The 17,818-nt window shown below is 33.0% G+C and overlaps 5 protein-coding genes across 7 annotated transcripts; 1 reads left to right on the top strand and 4 right to left on the bottom strand.

Moving 5' to 3' along the window:
- Positions 1-433: 433 nt before the first annotated feature.
- On the bottom strand, positions 434-5,676 carry LOC107218658 (cathepsin L). The gene is made up of 7 exons (XM_015656592.2): positions 5,524-5,676; positions 4,634-4,745; positions 3,105-3,257; positions 2,719-2,925; positions 2,071-2,276; positions 1,180-1,331; positions 434-993 (listed from the first exon to the last, which is right to left on the bottom strand). Exons 2-7 carry the CDS (start codon positions 4,727-4,729, stop codon positions 785-787), a joined length of 1,023 nt encoding a protein of 340 aa, XP_015512078.1. The 5' UTR covers positions 4,730-4,745; positions 5,524-5,676; the 3' UTR covers positions 434-784.
- Positions 5,677-6,321: 645 nt separating this feature from the next.
- Positions 6,322-8,456, top strand: LOC107218659 (NADH dehydrogenase [ubiquinone] 1 beta subcomplex subunit 4). Its single transcript, XM_015656593.2, has 3 exons — positions 6,322-6,531; positions 8,048-8,191; positions 8,286-8,456. Exons 1-3 carry the CDS (start codon positions 6,382-6,384, stop codon positions 8,352-8,354), a joined length of 363 nt encoding a protein of 120 aa, XP_015512079.1. The 5' UTR covers positions 6,322-6,381; the 3' UTR covers positions 8,355-8,456.
- Positions 8,457-8,549: 93 nt separating this feature from the next.
- On the bottom strand, positions 8,550-11,458 carry LOC107218656 (trafficking protein particle complex subunit 5). 2 transcript variants are annotated; one of them, XM_015656589.2, is made up of 3 exons: positions 11,037-11,324; positions 10,584-10,893; positions 8,550-8,885 (listed from the first exon to the last, which is right to left on the bottom strand). In XM_015656589.2, exons 1-3 carry the CDS (start codon positions 11,201-11,203, stop codon positions 8,787-8,789), a joined length of 576 nt encoding a protein of 191 aa, XP_015512075.1. In that variant the 5' UTR covers positions 11,204-11,324; the 3' UTR covers positions 8,550-8,786. The 2 variants fall into 2 exon arrangements, with proteins under 2 accessions (XP_015512075.1, XP_046593696.1); XM_046737740.1 differs by lacking the exon at positions 8,550-8,885 and adding an exon at positions 8,928-9,935 and having other exon boundaries at positions 11,037-11,458.
- Positions 11,459-11,753: 295 nt separating this feature from the next.
- Positions 11,754-13,755, bottom strand: LOC107218655 (regucalcin). 2 transcript variants are annotated; one of them, XM_015656588.2, is made up of 6 exons: positions 13,649-13,755; positions 13,126-13,297; positions 12,820-13,017; positions 12,479-12,715; positions 12,108-12,283; positions 11,754-12,025 (listed from the first exon to the last, which is right to left on the bottom strand). In XM_015656588.2, exons 2-6 carry the CDS (start codon positions 13,283-13,285, stop codon positions 11,870-11,872), a joined length of 927 nt encoding a protein of 308 aa, XP_015512074.1. In that variant the 5' UTR covers positions 13,286-13,297; positions 13,649-13,755; the 3' UTR covers positions 11,754-11,869. The 2 variants fall into 2 exon arrangements, with proteins under 2 accessions (XP_015512074.1, XP_015512073.1); XM_015656587.2 differs by having other exon boundaries at positions 13,617-13,686.
- A 226-nt stretch (positions 13,756-13,981) lies between these two features.
- On the bottom strand, positions 13,982-17,790 carry LOC107218657 (regucalcin-like). The gene is made up of 6 exons (XM_015656591.2): positions 16,337-17,790; positions 16,076-16,247; positions 15,781-15,978; positions 15,413-15,643; positions 15,056-15,231; positions 13,982-14,862 (listed from the first exon to the last, which is right to left on the bottom strand). Exons 2-6 carry the CDS (start codon positions 16,233-16,235, stop codon positions 14,707-14,709), a joined length of 921 nt encoding a protein of 306 aa, XP_015512077.1. The 5' UTR covers positions 16,236-16,247; positions 16,337-17,790; the 3' UTR covers positions 13,982-14,706.
- Positions 17,791-17,818: the final 28 nt, after the last annotated feature.

The raw sequence follows: 17,818 nt of genomic DNA, 5'->3' as shown, positions 1-17,818 counted from the left end.
CACTGGAACTTAAATGCAACTAAATCTGTACCTTTCTTGTAAACTTTAATAAATGGAACACATGTTGTCGACAGAACTGGTAGATTCATCAGGCATAGGAGTAACAATACTGTCCAATATGAATTTCAATGAGTGCCATTCAAAATATTTCCCTAATTACGAGCTCTTCGAACATTGACCTGAATTTAGGAATTTCCAACAATCATCCCAGACTGAGAAATGGATTTTTGTTACAGATATAATAAATCTAAATTTCGACTCATGATTGATGTCTGATTTATATTCGTAAGATATTCTATTGAAATTGTTCGTTCTTCTACAACGTAGAATTAGATAATGTGGCAAATGATAAAGAAAAATTGTACTTATAAATATTTCACGTTATTAGTGTGATCTACGTATAAGGGATAAGTAACAAAATTCAAATCTGCCAAACTGTTCAAAAGTACTCCATATTCATTAACAGTTAAAATATAAAATATTACATTCATGTCATCAGTTTTAAACGTCGCATTGGCAAGATCTATCCGTCTATCCGTGGACTGAAATATTTACTACTAATAACATTTGATTTTTTTACGGTTGTAATTTAATACTTATATATTGAAATTATTTAAAAATTACGAGTATATAAAATATTAAATGTATCGCTAAGTAATAATAAAACAAAAATAGGTACATAAACTTTATCAGTTAGAATCACATATGAAATTGATGTTATCTATTAAATAATTCCAGAAAATAATTCATGAATAACAAATCTCATCACTCTATATTGCCATAATTAAACAAGAGGATAACTTGCTGTAGAAGCAATTCCACAATGGTTGTTCTTATTTCGGGCCATCTTGATATACCCGTGGTCACCCCAATCACCACCCCAACTGTTCTTGACGAGCCAATAATCCATGCCATTTTCATCAGTACCGTAACCAACAGCTAAAACTCCATGGTCCAGGTTAGTTTCGGAACAACCAGCTTCATAATAAACACCTGGAAGAATAAAAATCTTTCAATACTGAGTTCAATTTTAGAAATTTAAAATGGAGCTAATTCGCAATTTGTATTAGTGATGACCATGAGAGATTCAATTAATTTTGTATTCTAAAAAGTGTTCACCAGTACCAATTTCCATTAATTCGAGTCTTTTATTTTGTAAAGTTATGAAGAATTAATTACCTTCAGAGTATAACTGGAAGCTTTCATGGGAAGCATCAATAGCAACAGAAACTGGCCCAATGGTAGCAATAGCAGCCTGCAACTTTTCTTCATCTCCCTGAGGAATATCTACATAGCCAACATCGGTAGCTCCATTGTTACGAGGGTTATAACTGTAATAGAAAGATGTACTTGTAAATATATTAGTTCTGCGAAAACATCTCGTTATTGAAATTTTTTGTTGGCAGGTTGGTTATATGTATGTATGTATCTACACGTACATGTGCGCGCATGCAGGCGCGCACACACACACGCACCCACTCACACCGCCCTGCGAACCAAAATTTTTAACACCCACGCACGCACGCACACACACACACACCCACACCCACACCCACCCCAAGTTAAAAACCAAGAGTGAACGGCAGTTGTGACTTTCTTTGTAAACACTAAAATTATTTTTCGCTATGAAACTGGTACAGGTCTAACAAATTTTCCTTGATTGATCCTAACAATTTTCATCAGGAACAAAGAGGCGGAATAGCCTAAAATCAAAGTTTGTAATAGTAATTAGAACCACATCACAGAGATCGATCTCTTTCATATTTTCATATATGTTACAACCAGAATTTTGACCTTTGTAATGACGAAAGAAAGAATTAACTCTGACAAATACCTGAATTAGTCTGACTAAAATCAATAAATCTTTGTAATCCATATTCGTAAAAATTTTGAAGAATACCTTGGCAAACATCAATGTAGTATAGATGTGTAGAAATGAAAAAAAAAAAAGAATCATCTCGAAATGAAATTATGGTAGCATAAACTTACAGCAGAAGCCACAAAGCAATCATACATATATATTCAAAGTTTGAGAACTTGAATCATAGCAAGTATTATCATTCTAATTACCGGCATGAATCATCTTGTCCCTCATATGGGTAGCTCTTCTCAGTATCAATCCCTTTGTTGTCTTTAATGTACTGGAAGGCTTGGTCCATCAATCCACCATTACATCCATTGTTACCATATTTGCCAGAACAATCGACCAAATTCTGCTCACTCAAAGACACTAGCACTCCCGTTTTCCTGAAGTGCTGAGCTTCCAAGGCACCAGTCTGTATGAATAAATTTGATACAATGTTTACTACAATAACTGTGGACAATTTTCACTCTTCAAAAATCTTTACTCCCTTAAATTTTTTTTTTTTTAGAAGAGAATATTTTTTAAAATTATAGATAAGTATTAAAAACATAAGAAATAACCTATAAACAAGTGATAAATAAGAAGCTGATCTCTGAATTGTGATGCAAATATTGAATATTAAGCATTAATCGAGAAAAAAAAAATTGATGTAATAGTCAAGCTATTAGTCGAAAATGAAATATTTAATCATAATTCTTTACAGTCTTACTTGCTTTTAGTATTTTAACGCCTTCCTGATTACTATATCATATTTCTTTTAGCTACCAAGATCTTATGTATCGATATGCATTACCAAAATTGGGTTATTCCAAACTTCTATAGTTTCTATGTATAATTACGAAAAGGGAACTCACTGTAGAGAACGCCCAACATGAACCACACTGTTTTTGATCCTTCACAGCAGTTACAGCTCCTTCGTCCCTCCAGTCAAAAGATTCTGGGATTTTAACATTCGCAGGTGGGATAAAAGTGGCACCAATTGGCCGCTCGATGTTTGATCGCTTCAGTGTGTTGATAGTCTTGTTAAAGCCATTCATCATATCAACGAATTCATGATGAAGCTATAAAAGTACAGTTAAGTATTATGTATCATATACAAATAACAACTGAAATTACTGAAACAATAATGAAAATAAAGCTGTTATATATTGATATACATTTTGATGTATACAAATACCCTAATTCATAGAGAAAATAGATGTACAAATAATTTAAAAAGATATCTCAGCAAAGCACTAACCAGGTCTCCATACTTGTTAAGTTCCAATTTGTACGAAACAAGGCCCATTTCATACTTGGCATTGTGTTTGGCAACTTTGTGCTTATTGTCCATGAAGATTTTCATCCTGAATTTTTCCTCTACATCGTTGTCATACTTTTTCCTATGTGTTAGCTGTAAAAAAAAAAAAAAAAAAAAAAAAAATCACGATGTTATAAGTTGACGACTCTGCAATGTTTGTGACTAAGAATATAGTGACTATAGATAAAGTTATAAATACTCAAAGGTACACTGCAGGCATAAATTTCATATCCATTGTTTCTGTTGGTGTGGCACACAAAATTGTTTATATACCATTCAATAAGGATAACTACCTTAATAAAGTTTCTATTAGAACAATAAAGATGGGTCGGTAGTTTTTTTTGTAATATGAGTACTACTTTACACTGTTAATAAAGTATCACCAAGTTGGTTATACAATTACAAGTGAAAGCAATATAATAAGATCAATTGTTTCGTGAAACGACATCTTGTTAAATGAGTAAAGTACTGATGATATGACTTGAAATTAGGGAAGGATACACGATGCAAATCACTTGAGATACAAAGAACTACTAAACGTTGGTATAGTGACATGTCAAAAATTATTTTTTTCTCTCAACAACTTGTTTCGCATTGTTTCAAATTAGATTGCTATTGGTCTCCTACTTTCAAAAATAGGCCCAATGGTTACCCACCTAGTGGTTGGTCACAGATATTTCTATCCCATAAATTAATTATCTATTCACTCGATAAAAAAGTAATGCCATTATGAAAATATAAATATAAACTACAAAACAACGATAAGCAATTACATTAAAACATATATGGTTACGAACACTGCTGAAAAATGATGATAAATTTTGATAACATGGGAAATTTTTGTGATTGGTGAGTTTTATGTTTACAGAAGTTTACACTACATTCTAATGGACGTAAAAAAAAAATGGCTGGCTACTAGCTCATTCACATTATATATATATATTTAACTGACTTTCCAAACTTTGGAAGCAGTTAGCAGAGCTACAATTTATATTACGGCGATTCTAATAATCCTAATTCCAGAATAGCGATAAAAAACAGAACATTTCGTTATATTAACGTTATCAACTTTAACCTCGATAAATCTTAATTGTTTTTCATTGAAATCGTACACCACGAGTATAACCTAATTATCACGATAATACGGCAAACCAATATGCAGATCTATGCCAACTATGGTAAAATAAAAACATTTGCATTGGCACAGACTGTACAAAACAAAAGTGTCGTGTATTGATAAAAAAAAATTATAGCAACTTCGTACACGCATTATCAGCGGTTCTTACAGATTGCCTGGAAAGATATGGCATTGGAGGACAAAGTAAAAAAAGGTTAACAACTTCGAAAAAATAAAATAATTTATATATAATATAAAAGTTTTATATATTATATGTACATATAATATATACCTATAATATATATATGCAACTTGCGAGGTGATAGATCACATTAACGTTTGTATACGTTACCTTGAAAGTGCCCCACTCCTCAAGAACAAGGTCGAAGAAGGAAATTGCTTGACTAACGGCGATCACACCCACCATAAATACGAAAAAAACCTTCATGATTAATGCTGTTTACCTGAAAACATCGTAATGCGGTTATTTGAATTTTATGGAAAATAATCACCGATGGGAAATCCGCAATTACACACTGGAAAATTAACACGCATGAAACAAAGAACGCTGTGGCATTAACGATAAGTTACTTTGACGGAATTATTGAAAGCCACAGTTCAATGTCAGCTATCACAATGTCGTATGATTCACATCTTGCGGTGCTACGTAAAAGTTAACTACGTATATAGATGCACACAAGTGTGTGGATTCCGAAACATTAGACTTTTTTCTTATAATTTAGCAAACAACTCTTATCCTTACGCCATCTTATAATTCGGATTCAAAACAAAGTGACGCTGTGATGACGCTTCCGGTTCGCAGTGAGTTCCGCCAACAATACAACGAGAGGATGGTAAGGCCTTTGTTGACAAACGCAATGAATTGACAAATTTGATAGAAAAAAATAAGATATTAATTACATTTACAGTGGCGGAATCGAGTAGGGTCAGAACTAAGATTCTAGAATTACCGTATATGTAACGGTTCATTGAACCAAAGATCAACAATTGTGGGTCAATATCATTAAATCGTAGCAATAAAAAATGCTGTCATCATGTCAATATATTATTCCATGTACAAAGTATTATGTAGTAGAAAGTGAGGTAAATACATACATACAATAGATTCAAAGCCATAAGAGTATCCCAGATAAAAATTGATAATTTTGCAGTAAGATATTTAAGTTTTTATCGAATAATTTGAAACATATCAAGATTTTAAATAGATATATCGGGACTTACCAATTTACTTAATTACTATTTAACGCACACAAATCCCGTCCGCTCAACGTGCTCGTCGCAGAACAACTGGCACAACGCAGTATTTACAGCCTTTGTACTGCAACGCAGTAGGTATCGAGAGAATCACGTGAGTATTCCATGGCTACATGATTGGCCTATTTATTTCACAGTAAATCATGTGACTTGGTGAGCTAGCCTATCAACGCCTTCTGCCTCGATGTCGAATCATTGTCATGGGGCGTTTGCTACGTGGATTGCAGATTCATATCTGCAATTGTTGCGTTGTACAATATGCATGTTTAGAATTTTTTCCTCTTGCTTCAGTTGGAACAGGAGAACTTGGAAAATTTCTTAGGAATATTAACCCACTTTAGCTAATTAAAGCAACCACTAGATGTACTGCTGACGGTTATACAGGGTAATTATTATGGCGATTGAAATGATAAGTGAAATGAATTTTGTCTGCAGTAATATACGTCTCCAATTTTAAGGACGATCTATTTGCTTCATCTCAGAAACACACTGTACATTGTTCTTCAATACATTATCCTAACCAATCCTAACGCATATCTTCTGTAGTTGCGCAAAACGACAGAGGGACGACGAGGGAAAATCGTGAAACATCGCAAAGAATACTGAATTGCCATACGAGAAACGAATGATTTCAGGCATTACTGATGCTCTTTTTTTATAATCAGTAGAATTAACTTTAGCGTTCGCCTAAATCATAAACATTTGAGAAAATTAATGAATACAATCTGCACATGCTCGGGAAGCTTCAGCTCGACCATTTAAAAGATTGGTAATACTGGTTAGTAGGATTGTACCAGTTCTGCCGCAGCAGTCCGAATCGTCGACATGACGACGAATAAAAATAATTACGATATTTCACCCGAGCAGTTGAGGCTCGAAATTAAAAGAAATGCTCGGCGAAATGAACTTCGTCAGGAGTTGCAAAAGATTGCCGGAAATCCGTACCGAGCTGGAACAGGCGAAGGAGGTGCTCCGGTGCGTAGTTTTGCATAACGATTATAATTGAACACGCAACCTCAATTCCTTAAACTTCACATTCTCAATACACCGCATTCAGTGTTTTTCATGCCTGTTCATTAATGTAATAATGTGGTAAATATGATAAATTTATTTGTGATAATCATATAAAATTCGAGACTAAGCATATTTTAGTGTAGAGCACTATCGACGCATTCGTAGGTTATGCGTTATGTAAAAATATCGTAGACGAGATCCAAGGAATTTACAGGTTTACCAACTAATATTTAATTGAAACGCGAATTTGAGAAAATGGCGGATAAATGATTAGTTTCAAAGTTAAATGGTTTAATTATTTCAAAGCAGGATATTATAGAGTTATTGATTTCTCGTGTATTTTCTGTTTGGATTTTTGTATTCTTGTATTATCCAAGCGTAGTACTTTATGCTCTGTTACTTTATTAGCAGCATGCATTAACAATGGACTGCCAACGATGAACCGCTGAAGTTATTCAGACTTAACTAGACCCCTCTTCTTATCCAATAACACTAATACAAAAGGGTATACATTAATTGCAATCATTCAGTGATGCCGATACCGAGTCGACTCGATTAGTTCCGAAAATTATACGTAGTACAGCAAGTAGTTAAAAAGAATGCTACTTCAAAAATTTTTTTTATTATTCTCCCTATAATTTTACACGAGCAACTTATCAGATAATAATCTTTCTCTTGTGTCTAAATGTTGTGTTTGCACATATATGCGGGTATTTCTTCAGTTAAAAATTTAATGAGATCGATTTGAATTGAAAGAACGCAAATCCGTATTTGTTGGTTGTCTAAAGTTAAAGGTCGTCCTCGTGACTGCTTATCAACTGTCAGTATATTTATGATATGCACTCCCACGTCTTATCATCTATCATGCGGTGTTTGGTTTTCCGATTCTGTGTATTATCTTGTATTATTTAACTAGATCAATTCACAATACAATCCTAAACCGCGAACAACTGTTGAACACTACTGTGTAAATTAAGCGAGATATAAACAATTTTTCATCCATCAACCATGAAATTTTATTCTATTTTTTAATCCTAAATTTGAATGAAATTGATCAAAGCACCCAGAGAAAGTTAAGGAGACGAAACACAGTAATCGAAATAAAGGCTATTACGCACATACACTAATGATTAAAATTAATACACTGTTCCCTATCTTTGAAGAGTCAGACATCTTCTCTTTGTTTCCTGTAATAACAGATTGACAATAAGAATTCATCCGATGCATATTGTGATTACGCTTTTTATGAATCATTTGACAGAAGGCAATTCAGCAAAAATTCAAGTATCGCAACATATTACATGATAGTTTCAAGACATTCCTAATATTATAATAAAACAAGAAAATAAAGATAATTATACCTATGTACGTTCGTTTTGCTGAATTTAGAAAAATTAAATATGCTAATATATTGATCTGTAACTTGAATAAGTTCTTTATTTGCAAACTCATAGTTGATTAAACTGCTTGTATTTAGTTTGATGCAGGACTACAACGATTTATGGCAGCGAGAGCAAAAACCTATGAATATTTTAGGCCTACTCTGAAAGGTGGTCTGCAGTACTATGCAGCAATATGGACACCCATCCTGTTCTTCACTTGGCTAGTGAAAAGGGACAGGGTATATTATTTCATTAAATATTTCAAAACTACTATAGTGGAAGTAATAAAGCTATTCCTAACGGTGATTAATGTTTGTTTCTTTTTCACCACAGGACAGGAAAGAGCACCGATTTCGTACTGGTCAGGTCAGCTATGCTGACAGAGAATTCAAGTTTGCTTAAACATATTAAATTAGCAAACGATAGTAATAATTACCTTGTAATATATCAACAACAATGTAAAGAATATCAACATTGATAATAATAATAATGATATGTAACCTATATTAACCCTGGTTTTTTTTTATAGGTGTAAGGATTACTGAATAATTAATGGACAGTATTTGGTGTGGAGTGAAAGAAATTTTTTGCATCACAAATGATTTAATTAAATTTATTTTCCTTTATGCACAAGGATAAAATTTAATTCAATTTCATAGAAGTTCATTTCCATATCGTAATATCAATGAATTTCGTAAGTTAGCTATCTGTTGCATTAATATTTCAGATTCATTACATCAATATAACAGATTCCATAGAATCAAAAATCCTCAAAGTTTCTTATTGAGAAAATAATTATTCATAATTTAAAAGTACCTACAGAACCAATTTAATTTAACGATCTTCAAGTTGCTTATCACGAGTAATAACTGCATGATCAAATTTCACCATATATGTTGTTCCTTTGTGCCAATGCGCAGTCACTTTTGCTGGCTGTAAACATAACACGAGTAAAAATCATTTTTTTGAAAACACCTATACATCGCAAAAAAATTTCCATTTGCAAATATTCACAACTCAAATATGGTTCTCATTTAGTATTGGTACAAATTTTTCTGAAGAACAGAACGGTGAAAACATGATTTGTGATGCACTTCTCATACCTCATACCAATACAATGACGAATGGTTACAGACTGAAAGTGAGTCATAGGGCATATTCCAACTACCTCTGAACCACTCCTGGTAACTGATAAATGCAAATAAACAGAAAAGAGATCTGTATCCGCCCATGCAGACACACATGATTTGGAAATAGGATGATGAATATTTTATGATCAACCATCGGTATATTGTTACAGCAAATGAAATTTACTGGATTTGAAATATGTGAGTTGTTTGCCTCTAGCTTTTAAATGCAAAGTTGTATGTCAAGAATAATTCAGATTATAACTAACGATCATCAGAAATTTTTTATAAAAGCGAAATGGTATAATCAGATCTATGTAAAATATCGGTCAAAACTGTTGCTATCTCCAGTATGATTCACACATTTAGATAAATATAAAGTGGAGCTGAATAACGGATTCGTAGATAGATCCAACTTCACTTTCTGAATTTTTCAAATAGAATTATCACAATTAGAATAATCTATCAACGGCTGTAATTAATTGTATGCTTAGTAATTCTTGTTGCATTAAATATAAGATGAGTATGAACAGGTCAATGATGTTGATGATACAATACTTATGTCGAAGTACTTAGATACTAATAAACATTTTTCCATGCATATCAAAGATTTCATACAAAGACAATGGCTCGATTTATTCCATGTCAAATTATTAAACTTTACATTACAGTATCCCATAACTTTTACTTGCTTCTTTCTAAATTTGTACTTTTATTTGTGTGACAAATTTGAGTATGGTTCATATTTATGTATAAAGGTCGAATGTATCACTGACACTGTGTCTGCTGGGTTTGAAAATATTTAGAGTAATCTATACCAAAAATCTCTACAAATATGTATGTACATGTCAACCACCTGCCAAAAAACAAACAAGTCTCCTTACTAAATGACATACGGGTCTGTAAACGATTTATAACTAAAGTAAGATTCTTTCAGTGGAAAACTGTAATAGACTTTGAACACAAAACAAGTGAAATGAAGTTCTTGATGGATTAAATATGACAGAATTTTTAAATTCATATGATAATATTTTTTTAGATAATGAAACCAAGACACTGTTTGGAAAGCTTGAAATGGTAACAGCATGTGTCCACCATTGTTTTCAACATTTTTATATTCACAAGAGCTTAACGAAATCATTTATATTGCGTGTGTGAAGATTGGGGTATAGCTGATACTTTATTCAGAGTAGATTCTACATAAGAATTTAATACCAGTATTCTCAGAAGCACTTTTCGAAATGAGAAGGGTTTAGTTTTGAAATAGTTTAAACTTCAATAACTGAAAATGATGTCCAAGTTAAGATTTGAGTTGGCAAAGTATAGAACAGTTTCAACCTAATTCTAGTATGCCATTTACGCCACAGTTGAGTAAATTCTGCATTAAATTCTTACTACATAAAAATGTAAGTAAAAAATATAAAGTAATTTGCTTACATGTATTGATAAAATTAACTTTTTCCACGTAATTATATAATACTTGTATGAATATGATAGTACTTACAAAACCACAATCGGAAAGAATCGCCTCAACGATTCCAGCAGTAAATGATGCACAATTTAGACTCCCTTTGTCTTTCGGAACAGAAACAAATTTATTGACCAGAGCTTCCTTTTCTATTATATAATAGGTTCGGTCATCATCATTAGCATGTTCAAGTTTGTCAGCTTCACGACCGAACAGTGATTTCCAAACTGTGCTTTTAATAAAAAGAAGGACACTCAATAGTTTCACTTCGCGTTTCCCGCTTTTTTCTCTCATTACAAGAAGGTCGGTCATTCTGTGACCTACTTCAGCACCCATTTCAGCCAGTCTATAAATCATATAATGTTTACAAAATTTACATACAACGTACATGAATAATCGAGAACACAAATGGCAATCAGTAATGTCGATTAATACAACTAATGAATGATCTGGTATTACCGTAGATATTATTGATCATAGGCTACTTACTTGTTCTGTAATTCGGGCACAGTGTAAACACGGTTTTGGCAGTATTGAACAAGCTCGGAAAACAAAAGAGCGTAACAACTCAAGCTAACCTCACTTTTCCCTTTACTCAACGACTTGTCGAGAATACTGGTCCGTGGACGAACTGCGGATATAGTTATACTTGTCATTGCGAAATTCAGTACCTTTATTTTACCGATGCAAACTTATTCTAATCGAACAAATCGTTATGAACTAATTCGTATTCTTGTTGCGGAAACTTTCCTGTCAAAACCCAAAGGTTTCTCTCTGGACTAAATTACGGTAGCTTACTACAATCGATGGATAGTTTCGATAGTCGATCATTCGGAAGATCTATATTTCAATTCAAATTGGACCCGAATTGTACGTGATGAATATAGGTATGTAGATTAATTATGTAGAGATAGAAGAATAGACATTATGGGACAAATTTAGTCAATATCAGTTGAATTTGACACTGAAGAGATAATAATACTTATTTAAGGAGATATTATAATATCATAACATTTTAGTTTTTTTTGCGGTACATAGTCCAAATGCATGGTCGGTGCATAGGAGGCACGTTATCTATATGCACAATAAATAAAAAATTATTACTATTGTTGTTATTGTTATTATTATTATTTCAAGTTATCATCAGAAAATTGGAAGATGTAGAATATGTTGGAAAACGCATTGCATACAATTATTCACAATAAATTTTCAAAGTGCAAGAGATTCTTGATTTGCTTTTTTTGTTTGACACAATATGGTACATTAGCACGTAAAAACGGACACTTGATCGGTGGTTTTTAGGCTTATGGATTATACAATATTTACAATTTAACTGGTACACCTGGAAGTCCAGATATACCAAGTCCTGAAACCTTAAATAAGCGACCTGAATAACGATCGTCTTTCGACTCGAATATGCTAGCACTGGTAACATACAGTTCATCTAAATTTGGTCCACCCCACGCTACCGAAGTAATCTGAAAAAATTTTTGTCTTCAAAATATCACTACATCAATCATATTTTTTTTTTTTTTTTTGCTCTCGAGAATAATTTTTTACCTTTTCTGTAGGAAACTGGACAGACTGAAGAGGTTTACCAGTTTTAGGGTCTATTCGATGAACAGCATAGCCACCCCACGTGGCTAACCACAATTTGTCTTCCTTATCTATAGCCATTCCATCAGGCATTCCCTTGACATTATTTTTCTTCAAGTCAAAGATAGTTCGTCGATTTGCTGTGAAATTTAGATTCGCCTATTACTATCCTCCGTTTACACATCAGAGGGATGGTACTATTAATAGAGCTGATATGATTTTACATTGGATAAACTAAAGTTCTATTGAAGTACATTCAAATTAAATATATTTTCAGGATAATGAATATTAAAAATGATAAGAAGTTTGAACAAAATTGTAGGTTGAATACTCACTCAACTCTTCGCTGTCAATATTATAATCAAATGCATCGACCGTCCAATTAAAACTATCTACGTAATAAAACGTTTTGGTATCTGAAGACCATGCTAGACCATTACTACATCCCACACCGCTGAAATGAGGTTTTGTAGATTTTCCATCTCTGCTCAAAGAATAAAAGGTTCCCTTTCTCGTTTCAGGTCCACCTGGTTTAAATGTAGCTAGTTCCCAAGTTCCAGACCACAAACGCCCTAGAATTAAAAAAAAATCCAATCACATACAATCGGTACAGTTTCTTAACTACTGAAGCAATACAGAATAAGGATAAGTACACCAATCAATTCACATCAGGTACCTGAAGGGTCAGCTTTGCCATCATTAAATACGTTTATAGTCCCAGGATCCACTTCAACAAGAATTTCAACATTGGTTGGATCTGTGGTAATACCATCCCATGTCAGAAGAGCTATTTTTTTACCATGTCCAACCAAAAATTTGTCTTTGGTACCTGCCACAGGTAGGACAAAGCTCACTGCTGACTTATTTTGTTTATCTGGAAACATTATATAATGAATTTTAATTATAAATCAACTATAAACTTATCTGTACAATTCATATGGCTTTGGTATAAGTATTTCCAAGTTCAGTTCTAGCCACTTACCCACAATCACACGGGTGACTTTATTGGTGCTCGGATCGTACTTGAAGACAGTAGATTCAGGTATATCAACATAGTAGAGTACTTGTGCTTCTTGATCCCAGTGAGGTCCTTCGCCGAGAACTAATTTCTCGTCATGTATAATATCAATTTGGGGTGCCATTATTAGTGAAACCTAGAAATGTTCAAACCAAGTCAAATATAATGTTTAGAATACTACACAACCTTTGCAACGAGCTTACTGTGAATAGTAAGTACAATTTGAAATGGTAGCCAACTTATGTTCTCGCGATTAGAAGTACTATATATTGTGATTTGAACTTTACGTGGAATTTATAGCAAAACGATTGATGGGGTAATCAAAAGAAAATGTCATAACTTTGGATATGTATGTAGGTCTAATCTAATCAATCACTTCAAAATAACGAAGGTATAATTGAACATCTATATTTTGCTTCAGAAAAGAAAATTACAGCGACGAAAAATTTACGAACTTAATGAAATTTAAGTATGGAAGAGTTCTCACTTCTCAGGATCCAGAAGAATTGCAAACTAAAAGTTTTCCTTCGCAACTGCTCTTTATATAAGACAAGCTATCAGTGAGAGCTCCATGGAAGGTCAAGTTAATCAAATCTAAAATATATAGAGTGTTCAGAATCAAGACTTCATCTTATGGAGGTAACAATCTTCAAATGGGTAGTGATAAAAAACTTAGAAGTACCACATCACTCTCTAATCATACAGGTTTTATTGTCAGGTAAATTTACTAACCATGTTATACCTTCCTACAAATCATGATTGATGAATTTTGACTATCTATAGATGAAATCTAAAATCAGAATAGAATCTCGTTTCACCGATCTAGGTAAAGTGAAAGTTGAGGGACACTTATCAGGATATGTTTTTACATAACATATTTACATTCATTGGGCATTTTTAAACTCGGAATATTTTCGAAAATATGAATCTTCAAATGGTAGATAAAGTTTTAATATAAATATCGAGAATGAAGTTTCGTCTGTACACCCTTGATATACCTATCTGAATCTCATATCATTGACATCATTATTCTTAATTCGTGATAATAATCACATACATATAATCAACGGCCACCTTAATACAACACCAAATTTTTCATAAATATACCTCAACGTGTCATTTGATATATTGAATTTGAAATATTTCTTAAACATGTACATTATATTTCACCGAAATCGTTTTCATAATTTTTTTTATAAACATTTGATGTTGTGAGGGAGATCATCCATACTCTCCAGTTAATTAAGATATTACTGTATCTAAAGAATAATGCTGATAGCCTATTATACAATATGTCATCAGTTAATTGGTCTGAATTGCATGAATGTTTATGAAACTACGGTTGATCATTTCATCTCCAGTTACATGTTTATTAGATTGCCGAATAATTCAAGCATTCACATCATACAAAACGTTAGTTTCAGTATTCCTCCAGCAAAATTTCACACACCAATGATTAATAAACATTATGAAATAAGTATTTGCTATTTTATGTAGAATAATATACATCATCAAGCCCTTTGTAGTTCACCGTTAAGTATTTATTTATAATTTGACTGTGAAACCTGGGAGACCAGATGTACCGAGTCCTGTAACTTTAAACAAGCGTCCTGCGTAAAAATTCTGTCCTGTTTCCGAGTGACTGGCACTTGTGACATAGAGTTCATCCAAGTTTGGTCCTCCCCACGTGGCAGAAGTTATCTGAAAGAAACAGAACGACTTATGAAATCAATAATTTATTTTGGCTTATTATTTTCTCACCATTCTAAAGCCATTAGAATTTTATATTTAAGAAATCAAGGATTGCGTGTTTCGTTTCACACATGGCAGTTTTGCTAACACTATCTCATAAAAAACAGTTTAGTTTAATGGTGATTTGGCTATTTATACATACCTGTGAGGTAGGGAATTTTACAGATTGAAGAAGAGAACCAGTTTCAGGGTCTACTTGATGTACAGCACTTCCATTGAATGCAGCAACCCACAGTTTATTTTCTACATCTATAGTCATCCCGTCAGGAAACCCCTTCAAATTATTCTTCACGAAGTCAAAAGCTATACGACGGTTTGCTGTTTTGTTCAAATTCATGGATACATGTTATTTAATAATTTGAGATACAGATAATACTTTTCATCCAGTTATGTTGTATCACGTTTAGTGAAATAATCGTAAAAAGAAGTTCTAAATCTAAACGCTTCCACAGCTCGAAAAATGTGTATATAATACAAATATTTGACCAAGTATACTCACATAATTCTCCACTGTTAATATTATAATCAAATGCATCAACTGTATTATTCAAACTATCGATGTAGTAAAATATTTTGTGATCAGTTGACCATGCAAGACCGTTGCTAATTCCTATACCAGTAGCATGACTTGTGACACACTTTTCTTGTGAATTCATGCTATATAACTCTCCGCGTCGTTCTTGGGATCCAGTGATGACACCTGGGAATACTGTCCCGGTCCACAAACGACCTCAAATTTTACATATTGATCCAAATTACACATAGAATTTTTGAAGAAACACTTACTTAATGGTTTAATCTCATTGGCATCATTTTCAAAATCAAAATCAGTAATTTTCAATGATAATCACAATAAAGATGTAGCACCTCTGGCATCAACTTTGCCATCATTAAATACAGTGTCAGTTGCTTCATTCAAACTGATAAGTATTTCAAGATTCGTTGGATAAGTACTGATACCATTCCAAGTCAAAAGGGCAAGTTTGTTTCCATACCCAATGACAAATTTGTCTTTGATACCTTCTACAGGTATAACGAAGCTCACACTCGATTTTTTATCCTTATCTATGAATAGAATTGATGTATAAATTAAATATAAATAAAATTAGATATTTGTATAGGCTTCATGGTGATGACGAGAAATGATCTCAAATCAACCTACCTACAATAACTTGGGTGAATTTCTCAGTACTTGGTTCATATTTGAAAATAGTACTTTCCAATACATTAACATAATAGAGCACTTGAGCAACATGATCCCAGTATGGACCCTCACCAAGAACTAGTTTCTCATTGTGCACAATTTTTATGTTTGGAGCCATTTAATGAAATTGCTGTAAATAATTAAACTGTACTTACAGTGTTATACAATTTAAATAAGTGACCACAATTGAATAAATGAACTAGGATTATGATGATATACCTTCTTTTCCTCATATATGTATAAAGCTGCAACTCACATTTAGACTCAGAATTATTTGTATGGAATTAGACAATCTAATATACATGCACTATGCTGAACACCAAATAATTAAAGTAGCTTTATCTGTCGCAATAGATATAATACTTGTTTCTCAAGTCAAGAAATGGCTAAAAGGCTACACCTTTCTTAATTACAATGATATTACATAAGCCACATAAAAGTTCGAGACTATGAGATAGCAGTGTCGTAAAGCTGGTTGCATAAAACATTTCCACTTGGAGATAATATTATATTATTTACTATCCATTAGACCGCAGATTAGACGATTTAAAAACTCTTGTAGATTAAATGATGGAGTCGTAATGAATTAGTCAAAGCCTTTTCTAAATCTTAACCGGAACCCATGAACTCAAAATTATCCCTTCACAGTCGCACTGGGTCATTTTTGCCTCCAGAAACCATGCATTTCTTATGAGACGACAAATAAGCGCGAGCGTGTAGTGTTAAAAACAATAAAAAAATACCTTCATGATGTATAAACATTTTAGATAATATCGAGTTCTACCCAATTTGACCCTTGTCGCGCTCACTTACGCCGAATCGAAACTGCGAAAACAGTTTCAAATATTCCGAAACGTTACAGAATATTATGAAAATCAAGATCAGTGCCTAATATTCATAAGTTTTGAAAATAGTTAAAAGGTTCTAGAACTAATGATAATACTTTCAAAACTGCTGGAGAGCTCCGAAAAAGTTCGAACGGTTGCGAAAGTTCTGAAAGTGTCCTTAAACATTCTACAAATATTAAGAGTATTCTTGAACAGTTGTGAATCTACTCTCAAGTTCTTAGAATGTCCTAGAATCATCGAGAATACTTTCGAATCTGCTCGAAAGCTCCGGAATTGTTCTGATATGTTGTGGAAGCTGCGAGAATGGTCTCGAAAGTTCTGATATATCTAAAAACATCAAGAATATTCTAGAACCTGTGGCAATGTTCCAGAAAAGTTCTGGTATGTTCTAAAAACTTCGAAAATACTTTTAAATCCACCCGAAAGATCCGGAAATGTTCTGGAATGGTATGGATTGCTCTACAGGAAACATCAAAAATAGCCTCGGACGTTCTTTAAAGTTCTGAAAGTGTCCTTTAATATTCTAGACATATTAAGAGTATTCTTGAACAGTTATGAATCTTCTCTGAAATTCTTGGAATGTTCTAGAAACATCGAGAATACTCTTAAATCTGCTGGAAAGCTCCAGAAATATTCTACAATGTTGTAGAAGCATCAACATGGGTTTCAAGAGCTCTAAAAATATCAGGAATACCTTTGTTGTCAAATTTATGTATACTTATTCGTATGCAACGAATAATTTTGAACGGCAACTTCAACGTTAAAAACTACGATTCTGTTTCTTTTTTTTTTTTTTATAAAAACTTCCCAAGTGAAGTATAGTTTTTAACCCTTTGCAGTCGCACTGGGTCAA

This window comes from Neodiprion lecontei, chromosome 4 (assembly GCF_021901455.1).
Source record: "Neodiprion lecontei isolate iyNeoLeco1 chromosome 4, iyNeoLeco1.1, whole genome shotgun sequence".
Classification (NCBI taxonomy): Eukaryota; Metazoa; Arthropoda; class Insecta; order Hymenoptera; family Diprionidae; genus Neodiprion; species Neodiprion lecontei.
Note: the sequence above shows the minus strand (reverse complement) of the source record. Positions and strands in the feature narration are given on the sequence as shown.